Raw genomic sequence first — 21,947 nt, forward strand, 5'->3', positions numbered from 1 at the left:
AAGAATAAGGCTTTATTTGCCACTGCACATACAAGTATAAGAAGCTAAATGCTTTTGCTGACTTGAGTCCCCCAGGGCTCTATACTTTTGCTCCTTTTCCCACTCTACACTGAATGCTAAACTTTCTTTCTTTCTTTCTTTTTCCTTTATTTATTCAGGGAAGCCCTTGAGACCAAGCTCTCTTTTTCAAGGACGCCCTGATAACAACATCTCTTTTTCAAGGACGCCCTGATAACAACATATAAAATACATATATAATGAGAAACAATAACAAACATTTGAATCACATTACAATGTCACAGATGCAAACAAAAACATACATGCATAACTTAACATACATAATTTCATTTTATGGTAAATTGTTTAGAATGTTGAGGTATTGGAGGATGTTTTGTAGAATGGTCATTAATGATATTCAAAGTTTTCAAAAGAAGCTAAAGCCTGCTTGCTTACTCAGAGAAAGGGTTCCATTGCATCACCATGTTCTGTGGTATCCAAGGTCAGTGGTTCCCTCTAGTGGGCATATTGCAAGTATATTACAAGTCTACAATAGATTTCAATTTCCCCAGTTGCTTTGAATTAAACTGACCAATACCTGTGTTGGCTATGTTGCTGGTTAAAATGTAAGCACTCAGACATTTGAATACTGGTAAGGGTATTTAGAACCAGGTAGGTTGAGGTAGATTCAACATCTTTAATATATTAACTTCACAATGCAGATGAAACAGATATGGTGGTGGAACACATTGATGGATGATGATGAACAACTGATGATGAGACAACACTGACAAACAATCAACCAAGGTAGCCTGCCATAAGGAAAATAGGTAGAATTAAACTAGGACAGGACCAATGCTATACTCTGTAAACAAGGAAAACAACAAGGAACAACTTACGTGAATTCATGATTGCTTTTAAAGGCCTGCAGCCATTAGGTACAGGTGGTGCCAATCAACTTAAAGGACAACTTTGTTTTTTTACAACCAAGGTTTATATTTTAGCCTGTAATTAAAGTAAATAAATGATGAGTGTCATTTTTTTTTCATTTACTGCTTTCTATAGTTTTAGCATTTTTTGCGATATTTTTTACAGTGGGCGGGGGCATTCTGTCCGGTGGCTAAATATGCCTTTTTTACACAATAAAAAAGGTCCGGCTGTCTGAGATGGCCAGATGTGAGTTATTGGGGGCTAGAAGAGTTACTGTAAATAATAATAAAGAAAACGCCGGGTTAATGTGTTAAAAAAATACATATTTAGCCACCGGACAGAATGCCCCCGCCCACTGTGAAAACACTGTAAAAAAGATTGTGAAAATTGCTAAAACTATAGAAAGCAGTAAATTTAAAATTTTTAACACTCATCTTTTATTTACTTTAATTACAATCTAAAACATAAACATTGGTTGTAAAAAAACAAAGTTGTCCTTTAAGTGCTCAGTCTCAGGCTCACTTCGGACTGGGAAGGAGGGGATTTTCTACGAATGAAATGACTTACTGTTTACAAAACAATAAGTTATTTCTTACTGCAAAATGCAAATGTTAAGCACATTTTTGTAAACCAGTAAACACAATTAATAGATAGAAATGTTTCCCTATAATTGCGATTTTTTTCTTCACAAAACTCTTTGTACATTAAAGCTGTATTATGTTTTTGTTTTTTTTAATAAAATGTTATTTTCCAAATCTATATGGTAGAGTATGTTATATAACTTATACAATTTGTGTGCTTGTGTTTGGTCTCCCTGCTCTTCTATTGAGACGTTAGGTTCTGTCCTGTGTTAGATTGGACACAACCTTTGACATAATCCTGTTTCTGGTTTGAGACGGATTTTGACATGAAAGTCAAAATGACATTTCCCCTTTAGCAAGCAGGCAGGCTCCATTAGCTTACCTTATATAATCAGTCCTTTACATGCATAAGAGTCACCTCTGATCTGCTGTTTTCAAGAATGGAGGCGGAGCAAGTACAGTAAAATAACAATGACAAGTGCAAAGGAGATGAAGAAGGTTCCCTTGGACTGAGCAGTGGTTCTCAACAAGCTGTGTCGCGATGTGAAGCACCGTGAGCTTGTAGATCAGCTATTTTGGAAATAAATTATATCTTGACAAATGTTCTATCATGGCAGTCCTTTGCACAACATCTTTTCAATTGGGGGTCCTTAGCTATATTGGTTTGGAGGTCCATGACATGAAAATGTTAGAGAACCACTGCAATAGAGGAAGAGGGGCCCATAAATGCAGTTAGTGTTTATTGGACCATTGAGTAATGATTGATAGAAATAGCTTTCTGTGAGATGACAAGTTATGCTGTTTTGTTTTGTTTTGGTATACTAATTTGATTTAGTGACACGTATTCTATGTTTTGAGTGTCCTGACCAAGGGTATTTTGCAATTCAAATGTGTAATTTTGGCAAACTTTTGGCAAAAAGTTGTGTCAACTGTTTTGCAAAAGTGACTTCTGTTTGGAAAAATGTGCCCAATCAATCAAGATGTTAATTATTTTCAGCCTTGTTTCTGTGATGCAGAGTAGCTGGCAGATGATGCACCGTGTGTGACTGTTGTTTCAGAAACACAAGTGTGTTTGTCATGTTTGTTGTGGGCGTCCTCACTGCAGTGAAGAGGCCTGTCCTGTGACACTGACTCACAAACAGGATGTTCTATCTGCAACAGGTCCTTTTCTACAAATGCAACTCTCAACATAGGTGTCAGGGTAGGAGTGTGGCGAAGGACCCAAATGCAGGATCCAAATGACGAGCAGGCAGGCAAGGTTCAACTCAGAATGTGTAATAACCAACAACAAAGGTATCCCAAACAACGGGGCTAACAAAACATGAACTCAAACTGGTACTACAAAAGGCTCACAACCAAACACTACACTCACACTGACACTAAAATTACAAACTGCCAAATACTCTTCTAAACAAGCAGGAATATATAGACAGAAATCTAACTAGACACAGGTGAACTCAAAACACAACCAACACACGTAACTAGAGTTAACAATAATCAGGTGACAAGACAGGTAGCTACAAGGGCAAAGAGGAAGCACTGGAACATAACAAAATAAGATACACTAGAAACACCTGTGGAATTATCAGACTAACAGAACTCATGAGACAGACAATACAAAACACAGAACAACAGAATCAAACAAGTAAATCTAAATCAGGCAAACACAAATAAACACCTAAACCAAAGAGGGAAATAAATATCCAAGTTGACTGGCAATAACATCCATTTTAACTGGCTAGGTTAACAAATGACTTCTGCTTTGCTTGCATTTTCTGCAACAAGAAGTCAACTCTCTTTTTTTCTTGCTGTTTGAAGAAGGATGCAGACACTTTAGTGCGTATTCGCCTGGCGTAGACCTCTAGAAACACCAAGCAGTAGCTCATCAACCATAGAAAACCCAGCAGGAGTCTCACACCCTGGTGTGGTGGTGACATTGTGACATCACAGAGAGACAGCTCTGGGCTGAAGGTCCACTTATAATCCTGGTGGAAGTTTGTCAGCTCCTGTTTACCACATAATTCTGGCGCAATGGGATGGAGAATGCAACCAAATGGCATAAACCACTCAGCCTATCGGAAATAAAGACATGATGGCACATGAACAACACTGGAATGATACTTTCTTTCAATGTGCTGCTTCTGCATTCATTGTCCTGCATGTGTGAATCAGATGAGTCAGAGAATCAGAAAATCAGAAAATCAGAGAATCAGAATCAGAGAATCAGAGATTCCGATTAATCAGATTAATCAGAGAACCAGATCAATCAGACAATCAGATAATCAGGTGAATAAGATGAATCAGACAGTCGGATGAATCGGATGAATCAGATGAATCGGATTAATCAGATGAATCAGATGAATCAGATGAATCAGAGAATCAGATGAATCAGATGAATCAGAGAATCAGATGAATCAGAGAATCAGATGAATCAGATGAATCAGAGAATCAGATGAATCAGAGAATCAGAAAATCAGAGAATCAGATGAATCAGTTGAATCAGATGAATCAAATGAATCAAATGAATCAGAGAGAGAATCATCAGCACAAAATCAGTTTTCTTACCTTAAAGTTGACACTGATTCCTGCAGAGGTCGGTGGGAAATCCAAAAGCCAGGAAACACTAATATCAACAATGTAATACACAGCATGATCCAAGGCAATTATGAGGCTGATCGCTATGAAATATAGAGTTACCACAGCAAGTGAAATGACAGAAGTGGAACATTCGTCACTTGTTATTTTACAACTCGTCAAACGAGTCTTATTGTCGGCTGATATCTGGGTTCTACCATTACCAAATGTTCGTAATAGATCTTTTGAAAGGTTGCCGTTATCGAAACGCACCATTGTCAAATAAGATTTCAAGTAGCGCGCTGACTCGATGATTAGAAGAAAAACAAAAATGGCTGCTAGGATGCGGTTGGACAGCAGCTTGTAATGATTTAAGAGACTCCTTGCATGCGAAACATTCACCTCTATCCGCCCGCTCATATCCTTAAACAACATTTTGACCTCTGACACATCAATATGTGTGAACTCATCAAACTTCTTCAAGTTAGTAACGATGTTCAACTCTTTCTGTGTCTGTTTCACCTCGATGGCCGCATCCACGAGGTCCTTCTTCGCTCTGGCCAGAGGGCCAGTCGAGTTCAACAGAGCGCTCGCGAATCCCTCCGAGCTGCACTTCAGAACGTGCGTGACGGCCCCGACGTTCACCGCGATATTCGGGATGACGTTCAGCACCAGGATCATCACGGCGGCGGAGACGATGAGTTTGCGTCCCTGCGCGGTGCAGACGGTTGGCAGCGTCAGGGCGAGGACGCAGCGCAGAGGGTGACAGAGGACCGTGCACAGGAACATGCACGCGCCGTAGACGCCGGCGGTCCCGAAGGACATCTCGTGGTCGTATCTCAGGGTGTTCCACAGCCAGTGGTAAAGGAGGCCGCCGGTCACCACGGCGACCATGAGACACAGGGACAGCAGGGTCAGGACCTGTCTGCCCCCTGCTGGGCGGGGAGCAGAGTAAACATCCCAGAGATGAAACACGGTGGACTGTAGGACCTCTCTGCAAGGAGGACCCTTCCTGGGAACAAAGTTGAAGGCTACACTGTAAATTCCTGAGTGTTAATCTAGCTCAGAGAGTGTATACATGTAACCAAATGGACCCGTAAATGCCCATTTGGTTGCATTTACAGACACGAAAAGAAGTGATTGATCCGAACAATTTAGACACTTTACAGTTTGTCAATGAAATGCCCGTCTCCCACTTTCTTTACAGATTGATGAGTGTTATTTAATGTTATGCTATGATGAAGGACTACAGTAATAGGTTGATCTACATAACTAGCCATGTCAGAATAATAATATATTTTTTGTTATAAATTGATAAATGAACACTGAGGATTCTACTGTGTATATTCATGCTTAATTTGTATTATGAAAATGTAATATTCCTCATTATTTTGACACTTTTGAGACATGAATGCATCAATAACGGCAAAGGCTTGCATACAGCAATGGAAGGCTTTTGTATAACCAATATTGTTCCATTATTATCTTTAACATATACGTAATACAAATTGTATTACATCTTGGTAGTATGTCGAGTGGTGCCAGGAAATATATATATTCCAAAAATATGACTCAGGATGTCAGGATATCATGAGACAAAGCGGTACTCCCTCAATCAAAAGTGAAATAAAACAAATAAAAGTGAAATTCTTACCTGAGAGGGTTGACAAAGTTTAGAGACTTAATGAACTTCATTCTGTTTGCAGGGTTTAAATGAACATGTCTAGAATATATAAGGACGCTTCAGGATAAAAAGGGAAGTAGCTGAGTCATATGGATATTTGTGGAAGGCCACTGTGTTCCCACGTGGAAAGTCATATTGTCATGTCATGACACACAAACAATCATATGGACAGGCATGAGACATTTACATAAGTTTGGTTGATGAAGGTACATTAGTGGTTGTTAAATAGGGAACTGTGAATTACATCATTTCCTCTTTGCTTTGCTTTTTAATCACTCTTTTCTGTGATGTGCAATGAGTTGCACTTTCTGTATGAATTCTCTTTAATCACATGAATTCTAGCGTGCGTATTCTGGACGCTTGTAGCTATTTATGGTAAAGAGATTTGGAGTAGAGGGAAAAAGAAGAGGGCCTAGTATAGAGCCCTGGGGGACTTCCCATAATGGTGTGTTATGATCCGGGGGAAGGCAACTTCCCCCGGATCACAGGCAACTTTTTGTTTGTTTATGTTTTATACTTTAATATTTAACTTTTTAGAACTTAAACACTGGAAGTTAAAGGACAGGAAGCTTGGGCCAGACATCACAACACTGGCGTCATACTGATGTCACAGCACTGACATCATAGATTGACCTGCCAGTACTTTGTGCCTATTTCAGCTGTGGAATGAATAACCCGGTCAACACTGGAAACCCTGGGTAGTGAGTTTTATAGGTAACGTTGGATTTGGTTTGGTTTGATTGTGATAGGAGGCCAAAAGGGCAAAGGCAACTAACTGCCTACATTCAAATAATAATTTGACAAAAACAGTCACACTCTGCATAGTATACTTTCATACAACTCAGGATGTTTACAATAATAATTCATGTTGTACATGAGTGACATACTATTTTCCTAGAAGGTGAGTTCTGAAAAACAGCAATTCCCCTCTTGCTCAAGTCAAACATTTTTTTTTTAGTCTTTCATCTTACACGTTACACAGATTCATGCTGTCCAAGCCATCATGCTGGTGTTGGGTGACTTATAGTTTTGAAAATGTGAACTGGGACACTCAGGGCCCCTGGTCTTCACTGACCCCGCTACCACTAACTAACAGAGTTCAGTTAACCATTAAGTTAACCATTGTGGCAAACCTTCTGACTTGCAGACAATTTACAGCATCAAGCAGACCTCAAGGTATTTACAACCTCACGGTCCTTCTTCACTAAGAGGCTCATATGTCAGAGACAACGAGATGCTGGTAGATATAAAAAGAGTAGTTACAACTGTTTGACTTGTAGTAGTAATTTATTTATTCATGTCCATTTAACAGAACAGATATACGTACAGTTTAAGTCTACCATTGTTAGCAACCTTGTATGTCCAAAACCGTTCTTTTTTTATTATGAAATAAAACATTTTAAATTGTGAAAATAGCCGATCTACAAGCTCACAACAACACGTCGAGATGCGATGCGTTGTAAGCTTATAGATCTGCTATTTTCACCACTTTTATGTGATGCTCTTGTATGATGAAGTAGGTTCATAATTTACGAAAGAAACATAAAAATGTGTGTAACATACAAGGTTTCCGCCCAACAGCAACGATATGTATGTATGTATGTATGTATGTATGTATGTATGATAATATGAATGAGGAAATACATTTCATATATACACTGTATACACACACATATGCTCATATTATATCATACATTTATTTCTTAATATACCAACTTACTCTAATCATGATCACTATCACTCTAATCAAATGAATGAACAACTTGCAAACAAATAACGCAAACTCTGTTCAGTTTATTTTAGAAGTAACATGTTATGCAATACAAATTACACATTAATTTGTCTGGATTCATAGATCGACTACAGTAGGACAATAATTGTCATTTCATTCGGATAAAACAAACCTTCGGACCCAGTGGTGGAAAGTAACTATACTTACTTAGTAACTATACTTATGTAAAATGTTGAGGTACTTTTACTTTACTGGAGAATTTCCATTTTTCTATAAGCTACGTTTACTTCTACTCCACTACAATCTTTTGAAAACTTTAGTTACTAGTTACTTTGTGGATTTTGATTGTTATTACAAAATATACATAAACCACTTCAGCCCTATTTAAACTTTGGCTATTTTCAAAAGATTTGTATATACATTTTAGACATATGAGATGATTCTGCATAATGAGTACTTTTACTTTTGTACTTTGACTCAAGTACATTTTGTTTACCGGACTTTTACTTGTAACAGAGTGTTTCTACATTACAGTATTGATACTTTTAAGTAAAGAATGTGAGTACTTTTTCCACCACTGTGCAGACCATGATATAGCAATAAAATATATATTTATAATAACTAAGAATGAGTTGATTTGACCTCTGAGTGATTCAAAGAAAAAACAAGGAACAAACACATTTGAAACATACTGTACAACAATATACAGAATAATGTATAAGGACAGTCAGTTCTTTTAGTCCCAGCAGATGTCAGCTCAGCAGCACGCACACACACACGCGCACACACGCACGCACACACGCACACAGACACAGACACACACACACACACACACACACACACACACACACACACACACACACACACACACACACACACACACACACACACACACACACACACACACACACACACACACACTCTCAAATGGAAAAATACTTCTTCGCAACTACAGGTCAAGTTGTGGCCGCTCACAGCAGGATACATGTTTGCCCTGTTGGGCTTTGTGGAGTCAGACAGTACATAATGTGTCCCCCAATATGTTTTTAAATTCTGCATTCTTGAAGCATCGGGACTGAAGCTTCCCTCTGCTAAACATAACAGCTCACAGCATGAGACTGAACACAGATGGGCTGCAAACTCAATACTTGAGAATAAAACATTAAGAAATATGCTGAGTATAATAAGCTCATTCAATGCATGGCAAGAGGTAACAGCTTCCATAAGCTCCAAACTTTATATGACCCAGAGTGCAGTTTAGTTTAGTGTCTATTAATAAACACGATGTTATCAACTAAAGTACAGTATGCTGATAGCTTTATGAATACAAAATAATTTAGTATTAACTATATAATGTACAGTATACTGATATATTTATTAATACACCTAATTGAGTATGAATTTAATAAAGTATACTTATATCTTTATTAATAAACATCATTGTGTATGAACTATATAAAGTATACTGATATCTTTATTAACCACTCGCACCCTATATACTTAGTTGACTGGGGTCGCCCAGGGATCTATACTTAGCCCCCTCCGTTTTCCCTCTACACCAGAGATCTCCAAGCTCACAATGCGTCGCAACGCGACTCATTATATTGCTATGTTCGCCTATTTTTGCAGAATGATGGCCTATTATGTCATGTTAATAAACATCATTGAGTATGAACTATAATGTATACCTTGTCATCTACCATCTTCACATCAAGAGACTAAATCAAAGTGTAGCATTGGTCGCAGGGTCGAATGACATCACGTCGATGACACCACTGGTGATGTTGGGGTGGAGGTTAGCCCAGTCTGGGAAGGTGTTCAGGTCGAACATGGCGACGCCCCACGTGTTCATGGCCAGAGAAACTGACAGAACACCCAGAACGTTCATGACAACCCCAGTTTTTACCTGCGATCGAACACAAATATCAAACTTATTATTGAAGTGTGTTTAGTTCTTTTATAATTGGTACAAAGTGTTCAAGAGAACGCCATTCAAGAGAAATGAATAAGTGGTTTATTGAATTTCCTCACCATGTCTTTCACCATAAGATGTCCAGAGGCAAAGGCGATGGAGTTTGGTGGGGTGGAAACGGGCAACATGAACGCGTATGAACATCCTATTGTTGCCGGCATCATGAAGTACAGAGGGTTGATGGAAACATGCATCGCCTAAAGTCACAAACACACAACATGTCAACAAAACCACAACATTTAAACCATGTTGTTGCTGTTGGGCAGAAACCTCTAACCTCTATATGTTTTATTTGTAAATAAATGGTCTACCTCATCATACTACCGTGTCACCCAAAAGTAGCAAAAATAGCAAATCTGCAAGCTTAAAACATGACACATCGCGACACATTTTGAGATTGTAGATCTGCTATTTTTGCAATATTTTTATTTGAATCCTGAAAAGTAAGCGTTTTGGACATACGACAATGATATACGACTATACTATACTATACTTCTGCACCAGCATCTTATTCAATAGAAGGTAAGCAATTAACTGCATGAACACTAGCGTCCCTATTCTGGGGCCAACATTAGTTAAAATAGCCCATCTATAAGCTTACAAAGTCTCTCGTTGCAACGTATTGTGAGCCTTTAGATCGGCTATTTACTATACAGCGAAGAGATTTGGTGTAGAGGGAAAAAGGAGGGGGCCAAGCATAGACCTCTGGGGGACTCCGTATATAGGGTTTAAATGGTTTAGCTATAGGGTGTTAAGGTGTATCAGATATATGCTGACCACATCTAAAAACATGGTGGCGTTGTTAGTGGGTATATGCTCCTGTACTTTAACAGTATTGCAGGATTTGCAACATTGCAAAGCACATCAATTCCTCATATAATGATTACTGATAACTGCTGTTAATGTCCAACACACCATTATGTAGGTCAATAACTGTGAGAGTTTAACAAGCCTATGAATCCACTGTTTAACCAGGAGGTCATATGATGTACTACGGTATGTATGTATGTATGTATGTATGTATGTATGTATGTATGTATGTATGTATGTATGTACAGTATGTAAGTACGTATGTCCTTATATGGAGATTTCAGTATCTGTTCATCTACTCTCCATATATGAGTCAGAGTGACGTGGCTGTGGTCGTGCCTATAATATTGGCCGATGTCACTCTGACTCAGCATAACCATAAATAAACCTGATACGCTCGTATATTATGAACGCGTCAGGTTTATTTGTGGTTATGTTGAGTCAGAGTGACCACGGCCTCGACCATGTAGCCAATTTTAATATATACCGGGTAGGAGGATTTCTCATGATCAGTGCTACTGACATACAGCATGCATGCAAACTGTACAGAATAAATAATAATAATAATAATGTTATTATTATTATTATTTATTATAAACCGCATTAACCATGGCGATCATTAGTGAGCAGCAGATGTGGTGTAGAGGTGCTGGAAGCTCTCACCAGTTCAGCGATGACAGGTAGAAATATGATGATTGTGGCCGTGTTGCTGGCAAACTCTGTGAAACAGGCCAGGAAGGCTGTGATCAACATGACAGCTGCAGCTGGTGGGACCTCAGCGATAGGCTGGAGGTGACCTCCAATCCACGCGGCCAGACCTGACTCCTGTAGGATGCCACCACATCACCAGACAACGAAACATCAAGGGATAAAGCAAGACGCATGCGATTGGCTTTGCAAACATTTTGATTTCATGGTAGCTAACTGACAGTGTGAAAGACATACACTGTACTACATCGTGGCTCTGCAAGAGGCTAGCCTGCCTGTCTGTCTGTCTGTCTGTCTATCTGTCTGTCTGTCTGTCTGTCTGTCCGGTCTGTCTAATTTCAAAAAGCGCTGAACCGATCAGCAACAAACTTTGTATGCGTGCTCCTAGTAGGCCATAGAAGTACCTCCACAAACTGTTTTTCGTCACATATGTTTTATATTTGTTTGAAATATTGAACGTTATTTTATAATGAACGTCAATGGGGCTCTGATCGTGCTGAAACCGCCATACAGTTTTATGTCATAGACGACACATCATACAGTACAGGTCACATAAAGTAACCTATCTATTGTGGAGATCCACATCATTTTGTAGTTGGGTCAAAGTCAAAATGCAATAATCAACAAACTCTACCTCACAGCCTTTGGCCATCGCGAAACCTCCACCAAGCAACAGAATGATGTTCCACGGAACAGAGTCCTGAGCTTTCTTCCAGGACAACAGAGGAATATACGGTGTATTTGATGCTGAGGACAAAACAGTTTAACATAGTTAATTTGTAATGTAATTGCCCACTTGTTTATTACAGTACATGTACATGATGAAAATTACTTCAGAAAAACTAAGACTATCCAGTTGTTACTCTGAGAGTTTCCAAATGAAACCAAATGGACCCTTACAGTTCCATTTAGTTTAACACTGAGGATTTTCCTGAATATCCTTGTTTGAATTGCTTCCTCTTTTTAGGGATGAAAATCTTCTACAAAACCATTCTTGAAACTCACTGATGAAGCAATAACTATTACTGTAACCTCAGTCACAATATTGCCACATGTTTTTCTTATTTTTACAAGTACTATGAGAATATTGTTATATACTTCAGTGTAACATGCATATTTTGTGCTCAGTACATGAAATTGAGAAACATAAAAGCACCTTGGTTTTCAAATTTGGTTCAAATTAAATTTGAAATTCCCTAATATCTAATTAATGTATTAAAGGTACTGTAAGTGATATTTCTTGGTTAAAAGCATTTTGTTAAAAGGTCTATAATATATTCTGATAGTACTCATTGCTTGAGTGTCTGTTCAGTAACAGGGGTCTCCCCGTCTCTCTTTTAATAAACAGAACATTTAAGGTGGGTTGGGTTGCCAATCATTTATCAGCTTAAATTGTTCCAGTTCCAATTTTGTCTGCAAATGTTTTTGTGTAATCACCTCAAATTTCACTTGTTTAATCAGTATCCTGTGCGAGTTCTCTCTCCTGATTGAATCAAATACAGGTATCCCGACCTAAATATGCATTTTCTGCTAACTAAAGAGCTGGTGAGACAGGGAAAACCCTGTTACTGAACATTCTGTATCAATGACTACTAAAGAATATCACTTACCCTCTACTTTTAAGATAATTCCAGCCCTGCATATAAATACCCTTCAGTTTGTATCTGGTACTTTTTACCAAGGTAAAAAATGGAACTGTTTAACCCCATGATCCCAATGATCTTTTGGGTTCATTGGGAACTTTTTTCTATTCTTCATCCATGTCCAGTGGTTTGTTTGAGCAGCTGAACACGCACGCACGCACGCACGCACGCACGCACGCACGCACGCACGCACGCACGCACGCACGCACACACACACACACACACACACACACACACACAGTCACAGCCACACACACACACACACACAGTCACAGCCACACACACACACACACACACACACACACACACACACACACACACACACACACACACACACACACACACACACACACACACACATGCGCATGTGCTCACATGTGCATAAACACATACACACAGATGTACAGACAAATGCATGCATGCTCATGCGCGGCGTGCACTCACAGAACGAGACTGTGGCAACATTTTCTTGTGAGATTAATATAATCACACAAACACCTCGTTCAGACTCTAATCTACATCATTAACATTCCTCTGACGATTTGCTACTTATTTGTAACAGCTGCAGTCCAAGCTTACATTATAGAGCCTTTGTGGTGGTCAATGTTAAAGCTGTAAACATGTTTTAATGAATACATTATTATTACTATTTTAACCAATCTGTGTGGTAGAGTATGTTAATACAATATAACTAGTACATCTGCAGTGGTTGGAGGGGGTCTTCCTGCTCTTCCATTGAGATATTTAGACCCTGGTGTTGGGTAGGACACTGGTTGACAATGTCTATAAAGTTATTTGAAGAAGACAGCACACCTGGTTGGACACTAGGGGCCCTATCTTGCATGCCGCCTTACCCCTTATGCCTAGACTTATTAGCCATATTTTACTATTTTGAAAAAACGATCTACATCGACACGTTGTGAGCTTGTAGATCGGCTATTTGAACTATTTTCAAATGTTTTTCAAAATAGTAAAAAATGGCAAAAGAGTTTAGGGATAAGGGGTAAGGCGGTGCCCAAGATAGGGTCCTAGATGTGCCGCCATCTTTATTGTAGTTCGGACATCGCTGCAATTAACTCTCTCCATCGGGAGAGACATAAAACCTACATATTGTAGCTTTAACTTTTTAAATTCCTGGATGAAACATAAATGACTAAACAACTCAACTCTGTGACATTTGTTTGAACATTGTTACTTTGGTTTCTTGATTCTTTTTCATTGATACATGTATGAGTGTTTGTTTGTTTGTTTGACCTTGAGGGTTGGACCACCAGCTGAGAGAAGGTTTCTGGGAGGGGAAGAAGAAGAGCATTGAGACGATGATGACTCCTGTCACTGCGTCAGAAACATACCTGAAGGAAACACCATCGAATTAATCGCTTTAATCGACTGGATTTTAATGAAATAATACATTTTCAAAAATACTTCAAATAGCCGTTCTACAAGCTCACAATGCGACACGTTGCGAGCTTGTAGATGTTGCTTGAGGCTGCAGAGGTTATGGTGTTCTTATCCCTGGTTGTGTAATATGTGCAGTATGTGTAATGTGCAATGTATAATTAGTGATTTGATACAATATGTACTGTATAGCATTGGTTCTTAAAGTGCAGCCTGGGGACCCCCAGGGGTCCTTGGGGGGTTTACAAGGGTCCCCAGCAAAAGTAGTTAATGTAGCATCACAACCATTTTAACCACTTTACCCATTTATATGTTGGTTATTCAAAAATAGCTATTTTTGAAATAGCTTCTGATGCGGGTGAGTGACCATACCCGTAGTTAAGAATGTTGCATTTGTTTCTTACCCTTTCCTAAAGAACACAGACCAGCCGGTGACAAACTTGGGGTCTCGTGTGAACAGCAGGACGGCGAACAACACGAAGAAGAAACAAATGGCCCCTTCGGCGAAACTAAAAACGGGCGTTGAGTAAAATGAACGTCAGCGCAAAGTAGATTGACATCAATGTAAACATTTAATTTATGTTGCATGAGATTGACACACACAGAGATCCTCACTTTATGGGTCCCAGTTTCCTGTAGTCGTCTTCGATGACGGCTTCTGCTTTGGCTTCTGCCAGCGCTCTTTCATCCTGTCTCTTGGAACACAATCTGTGCAACATAGGGCCGGTAAATTAATATTCGGTATTCGAATATTCCTTGAATATGGGGAAAATATGTATATTCGAATATGAAAATTAATATTCGATTAAAAAACATATATTTTGTATTTATTTATTTTGTGCAATTTTTGTGTTTTTGACAGGGACAATACAAAAAACTATGAATCAAGTTATAAAAACGAACAAAATATATGTTTTATTTGATCAGAGCACTTGATACATAGTTTTTTTGTATTATCCCTGCCCAAATAAACATTATATATTTTTTTATAATAATAGTATTGAAATATATTCGAATGTCTGCCAATTTTTAAGACCAATATTTGAATATCATTTCTGAGGAATGTTACCAGCCCTAGTGCAACATGAAGACGCCATAACCCGAAATGAAATCCGAAATGATCAAACATCACACAGAGGAGAAAGAAAAGGAGAAGGAAATGCTTTGCTTTCAGAATCACTTCTCAATTTCAGTGCAAAATGACTCATACGGTCATAATGTTCTCATAAGGCATTATTGGTTTAAGTGGTTAACCACTTTCAACCTGGCGTCCCTAGACGTCATTATAATCAAAAGATTTTCTGAAAATGGCGAGATCTTCATGCTCATGAGGTTGCGGAATGTAGATCGAAACGTTCAAATATGTGATTATAGAATCTCTCCACACCTTGTGTTCAATCCCCCGTAGAGAAAAGAAATCCAGATCCAACCCAGGAACAGAAACACACACATGAGAGGGAACGCAAATGCAAACCAAGATCCAAAGTTGATGACGTCACAATCTGGAAAGTAACTACAAATCAAAAACAAACATCACAGTATTAATGTGGCGTCAACACTTTCCTCCTAAAAGCCAAAATCCCCCTACAATTTAGTTTTTCCCTCATGACATGTTGTTGACCTTTTGAGTTGTCCAATCAGGATGAGGTTGGGTGCGGTTCCGGTCAGCGTGGCAGTGCCTCCGATGCTGGCAGCGTACGGAATGCAGATCAGGAAGCCTTTCCACACCTTCATCTGGTACTCTGACTCTGAACGCAGGTCTTCAGCTGATCTCACATCACTGCGCTCTGTTCCATCAACCCTATAAGGTGTCAACAGGATTATTTGTCTAATTGTTTATTTGCACTGAGCAGAGTTAAGCCTGAATTAAACTTCGCCGTATGGTGAAAATAGCAGAATTACAAGCTCACAATGCAAGTGCAACACGTTGTGAACTTGTAGGTCGGCGATACCGTCATATGAGAGAGCATAAATTAGGCTTCAAACTGCTATGTTACATCGATAATGCAAATGGATTAAAGCTACAATCCTACATTTTATGTCCGTTGTCTCCCTCTCCCAATGGACAGATGTAATTGCAATGATTTAAATGCACATCTAGTTTCAAATAATTGTATTGACATTGTCAACCAGTAGCCTAAGTGTTCTATCCAGGGTCTAAATATCTTAATGGAAGAGACCACCTCCAAGCACTACAGATGTACTAGTTCTATTGTATTGACATGCTCTACCATACAGTTTGGTTAAACCTGAAGTCTATACCAGCCCTGACAAAAAAGACAGTCATTTTCTATTTTAAAACAAAATGTGGACGCCATAGAGTTCAAATTACATTTTAATCATTAAAATAAGACCTGGACTGTAGTTTAATCGGATGAACCGACATGCTATCAAAATGCCATCAGAGTATTGTTCTACTTATATGGTTTGGTAAACAGCATGTTGTTTTCGTGACAGCTCATCTCAGATTCATGTATTTATGTTCTCCTTACCCGTCTTTTGATAATATTTGTTTTTCTGACGGCCGTGCGTTCACTGACTGCAGCTTTAAGCTGGGTTGACCTGAGAGAAGTTGAACAGGAGAAGTCGTGTCAGGTTCACATCAAAACCATTTCGAGATACTTTGTAGCTAAATATGAGAATGATACTGTACGTGTTCTCTGATGTTTAATGCCTGACTTGAAAGCAGCCTAACATTATCAATAAATTACTTTTTGAATATTGTCTAACTTTTCCAGGGCTTAATGTGTTGGAACAAATGATTGTACAAAGTTCACATCCTGGTTTACATATTACAAATACAAGAGATACACATTTCTGTGCACCCTACAATACCTGTATGGATAGATAGAATCTAATCACAGTATTTTAACACAAGCTTTCATGACTTGAATACGTTTTGTGGCTTTGATCTGTCAGAGGGAGTGAGTTCAGACTACATTCCACACATACAGTGTCTGGGTGTGAATGGCCAGCCTCAACACAACGCTGCCTTGTGAGCTAGCAGAACACAGGAGGTTCTGTGGGCGTAACTATTATGACATAATCACCTGATTAAATTGGTTATTTGCGCTAATCGCAAATATTTTTGCACGACCGTTTCCATTAATCTGCATTGAAATGAAATCAACACATTTCCATCATTATTTCCACGTCCATAGTCCAATGTCCATACTCTTTAAACCACTTTCAACCTGGTTTCCCTATTTTGGGAATTTGCTGTAGGGAAAACATGTTCAAAACTGTCGACATGTTTTCATACATTTTCAAACATTTTCAAACATTTTCTAACATTTTGAAAAATACTTAAAATGGCAGATCTAGAAGCTCACAGCATGTTACATCTTTTTGGTCATAGTACATTATTTATTTTGATTATTGCAACCGGTCATTGTCAGTCATTTCTTTGTATATTTCAGTAATAGGCCCTTATAAGATATTTTTTATTTGCCCTGTGCAATTTTACGTACGTTTACAAAGCCTAAAAGGCAAACAGAAATGTCATTTTTATTTATCTTATGTTCCAATGTTCAGTGCCAAAAACACAATTAAATCATGAATCGCAACTATTTGTATGACAATTAGACATCAACTAAAATGTCATGAACGTTGCAGCCCTACAGTAGTTACCATTTAGTATGTCATTGTCTGACTCCTCTATCGACCTGCAGTTCCGTTTCAAGTCCTCCAGGGGCCCGTAGAGACTCTCCAGGATAGCGTTAGCAATAGGAAGCATCATGGCGGTGGTAGCGGTGTTGCTAAGCCACATGGACAGGAAGGATGAGGTCAGCATCATTCCGAGGATAAGCCTGGGAACAGAATGTGGTACACAGTCATCGAACAGCAAAGGTTTGACATTTATTCAACATCGTTGACTAGGGGTCCCTCGGGGGTCTGTACTTGGCCCCTTCCTTTTTACGCCTCCGCCAGCGACAGCCATTGTTGGAGGAATTATGTTTCTGTGTTGTTCGTCCACCCCGACCGTTGTGAGCGCAATGTTTTGGGAACGCCTTGAGGGAATTTCATGACATTTGGCACAAACGTCCACTTGAATTCAAGGATGAACCGATTAGAAGTAGGTGGTCAAAGGTCAAGGTCACTGTGGCCTCACAAATCACATTCTTAAAATTACACCAAATCTCGTCACCGAAAAAAGGTGATCTACAAGCTCGCAACGTGTCACAACGCGTGTTGTGAGCTTGTAGATTAGCTATTTTTCACCAAATGTTCGACTATCATGACATGCCCAGAAAAGGGACGCTGGGGTTCATGTGATTAAAACATACGATAATAAACATTGTTGGATCTTTCTTCTACGGTTTAGTCTCCTCCTCACCAAGCAGGCTTCACTCCGACAATCTTCAGGACCTTCAGGGCTATCCTGCGATGCAGGCCCCACTCCTCGATGGCCGACGCCATCACCAGACCGGCGAGGAAAAGGAAGTTGGTGTCAAGGAAGTACTGAGGGCAAACGGTTTTGGACGGAAGGATTCCCAAGGTCGGGAAGAGGCACACGGGCAGCATGGCGGTGACGGCCAGGGGAAGAGCCTCTGTGCACCACCACGACGCCATCAGCAGAACCACGTAAAGGCATCTCCCCTCCTGAAAAAGAACCGATGCCTTGATGTGAATATTTGTGATCTCTCTTGGACACTTTGGACTCATTTGTGTGTGTGTGTGTGTGTGTGTGTGTGTGTGTGTGTGTGTGTGTGTGTGTGTGTGTGTGTGTGCGTGTGCGTGTGCGTGTGTGTGTGTGTGTGTGTGTGCACAAGCAGTATGCACAGCAGAGTACCAAACTGGGGGACACCTTTTTTTCGTGATGATTAATAACATTTATATAATTGTATATTTATCATAATCATAACATTCATGAAATTGCAAGTGTGTTTCGCTTAAAGCACCTTGTGCTTCTTGCACATTTCTCACTGCTGCCAAAGACATAACTGCGTTAAGAGGTTTATAATACATGTCATTCTACCTGTAGTTTAAGTTTATTTTATCCTTCATTACATCCAGTATTATTATAATGTTTTCATCTTGTTATAAGTAAACAACAATAAGTAGCATAAGCAAACAAATGCTGCCCATTAGCCCTGTTCATATACTATACAGGGCTTCTGATAATCACAATATATCACAAAATAATGAAAATATATATTAATTTGAAACATTTCAAAAACATTGTGCCATCTCTAAAGCATACACAGTAATCAAAACAGCCAGATGGACTGTATAGATAGCTGACACTTCTGATAAGCACTTATCACAGCATTTAGAAAGCATCTGAACCAAAACCCATCTTGATGCTAAGATTTTGGATGGCCAAGTTTAGAATAGATACATACTACTGCATTGTATTATAATTATTGATGTAGCCTATTATTGTGAGCTTGTAGATCTGCTATTTTCGGCAAAGAAATTTTGTGTAGCTGGGAAAAGAGCAGACTGAAAGTACAGAGTGAAAGGTCAGGTTTACTAAGTATTGACGGTTTAAGTGGTTACATTTCTGAAAATACACATAAACATGAATCCAACACACATTGATGATAGTGCTGTCAAACAAGTCTATGAAGCTTCAAGCTATATCTATGAAACATGGGGGTTCTTGCTTCATCTCTCTCTCTCAGCTAAGGGGTCCTTGGCCTGAAAACACAAGACTCCTGGTGGAGTAGATGAACATTGTATTCATGTAGCAGCCTATATACTTGAGTAAAGGGACTGGCCCTAAAGTGCTACAAAGCGCATCAATATGTGAAAATGCAAACCTAAGTGGGTTCACTGGGTCTAGTTTGGGACATCCTCCAGTTCAAACGAAACGCATCTCTACATGTTAAATCATGGCAAAAGCTGCTTAACTAAAACAATTACAAATGTTAACCATCAACGTAACAATAAAGCCTGTGCATGATTTGCTGGATTGAACAAAAGCAAAGTGAATTGAACGAGTGAATTGCCTTTTCAGCTAATTGTTCAGTAGGTTTTTGTCAGGAATGCATCAATTGAATTCCAGTGATTGTGGAAATGCTGTGAAACACGTGCACTAACATAAGCAGTGGTGGAAAAGGTACTCAAACCTTTTACTTAAGTAAAAGTATCAATACTGCAATGTAGAAATACTCTGTAAAAATCAGGAATTAAAAATGTAGGCTACTTGAATAAAAGAACAAAAGTATTGGTATCAAAATGTACTTAAAGTACCAAAAGTAGAATAGCCTTCTCAATATGCAGAATGTCCCATTTCAAAAGTTTTCAAATGTATAAAAAATCTTTTGAAAATAGCAGATCTACAAGCTCACAATGCCTCCCATCATGACCCATTGTGAGCTTGTAGATCGGCTATTTTTAAATAGCCATGGGCTGAAGGGCTTAATGTATGTTTTACAAAGTAACTAACTAAAGTTTTCAAATAATTGTAGTGGAGTAAACGCACAATGTTGACTGTAAAAGTATTGAAAATGGGAAATACTCCAGTAAAGTAAAATAAAATCCTCAAAAGTGTAGTAGCTTGAGTAAATGTACTTAGTTACTTTACACCACTGGCACTAAACGTGAGCCTAATATTCATGTCTGCACCATCATGAAACCACTTCTTCTTACCTTCTCTGGAAGAGCAAAAATCAAAGGCAGAAACAGAAGTGGAGCCAGAAGGACGATCAGCTGTTTCCTCACGCACCACAGTTTCTTTGACACAACTGACAGTTCCATAATAATATCAAAATATCAACAAAAGAAAACAGCAGATCCGTCCTGTTATTAGTGCACGGACGTCTGAAACTGCCTGTTTCTGCGGCGTCTGCTGATCAGAACTTCGCAGATCTGTGTTGTTTTATTACTTTGACCTCCTGATCGCAGTGTTTTGGGGACAGAAAGATTAACCATCTGCAGCTTACAGGTTAACTCCTCAGATGAATGGAGGGATGGAGTTTTTTTTTTTTGGACGGACGGACGGACATGATCATCATCATGATCTTGTAACTCCAAGTGTTTCCATGAGAATAAACACGTGAGTTGAGGACTGGACAAACAAGCGAAGTATTTCGGTTAATTATACATCACACAAGTGTTTCCCAAACGCAGGGTCGCGACCCGTTTAGCGGCCGCGGGCCTGCTTTTATGGGTCGCGAGTAAATGTCGCGGGGTTTGTAACCGTGCACCCCCCCCCCCAAAAAAAAGAAATAAAAATAATAATATTAATAATAATAACAACAATACATTTCAATTCAAAACATTTTCAAAATAAAGCTACTGAACGTGATATAATATATTATATAATATAGAATAATAAAATATGAAATATAATATAATGAAATATATAATAGAATAATACAATAAAATATTAAATATAATATAATATAACATATAGTATTTAATACAATACTAAATATAATATAACATAATATATAGTACAAAACAAGTGTTTCTTTAACTCAGACCCTTATGGGTCTGAGTTAACTGAGATACAAGGGTCCATTTGGTTACATTTGTACACTCTCGGAGATACAAATGGATACATTAACTTGCAACCATTGTGTTGCTATGGTGACAGTTTGTGTCCAAGTTCACTTCTTTTCAGCTACACAGTAAAATCAGTGTTCATTTATCCATTTGTATCTTCAAAGTGTACAAGAAGAACAAGGAGTGGTGGAAGCACTCCAATTTTACATAAAATAGCAAAACCACAATGTAGAAATATTCTGACTACTGAAAGTCCTGCATTCACATTTTACTTGAGTAGTACAAAAGTGTTTGTATCAAAATATACTTACAGTACCAAACATGAAGGTACTCATCATGGAGAATAGTCCATTTCACAATCTTGGATTGTGATTATTAATGCGTTCATGTGTTCATCACTTCATGTTGCAGCTGGTAAAGATGAGGCTGATTTTAATCATCTTATGTGCTGCTGGGTAGCTAA

The 21,947-nt window shown here is 38.8% G+C and overlaps 2 protein-coding genes across 2 annotated transcripts; both read right to left on the minus strand.

The window, feature by feature from the left end:
• Positions 1 to 3,238: 3,238 nt before the first annotated feature.
• On the minus strand, positions 3,239 to 5,777 carry ocstamp (osteoclast stimulatory transmembrane protein; the record flags this gene model as incomplete). Its single annotated transcript, XM_084069967.1, has 3 exons — positions 3,239 to 3,580; positions 4,074 to 5,094; positions 5,737 to 5,777. 3 exons carry the CDS (start codon positions 5,775 to 5,777, stop codon positions 3,239 to 3,241), a joined length of 1,404 nt encoding a protein of 467 aa, XP_083926093.1.
• A 3,444-nt stretch (positions 5,778 to 9,221) lies between these two features.
• Positions 9,222 to 20,734, minus strand: slc13a3 (solute carrier family 13 member 3; the record flags this gene model as incomplete). The annotated part of the gene is made up of 13 exons (XM_084069968.1): positions 9,222 to 9,404; positions 9,530 to 9,667; positions 10,944 to 11,105; positions 11,623 to 11,735; positions 13,886 to 13,983; positions 14,434 to 14,538; positions 14,645 to 14,737; positions 15,417 to 15,542; positions 15,651 to 15,830; positions 16,522 to 16,591; positions 17,660 to 17,838; positions 18,366 to 18,631; positions 20,627 to 20,734. The coding sequence occupies 13 exons, from the start codon at positions 20,732 to 20,734 to the stop codon at positions 9,222 to 9,224; spliced, it is 1,821 nt and encodes a 606-aa protein (XP_083926094.1).
• Positions 20,735 to 21,947: the final 1,213 nt, after the last annotated feature.

The sequence above is a fragment of the Gymnoscopelus microlampas genome, assembly GCF_963454915.1.
Source record: "Gymnoscopelus microlampas genome assembly, chromosome: 10".
NCBI lineage: Eukaryota > Metazoa > Chordata > Actinopteri > Myctophiformes > Myctophidae > Gymnoscopelus > Gymnoscopelus microlampas.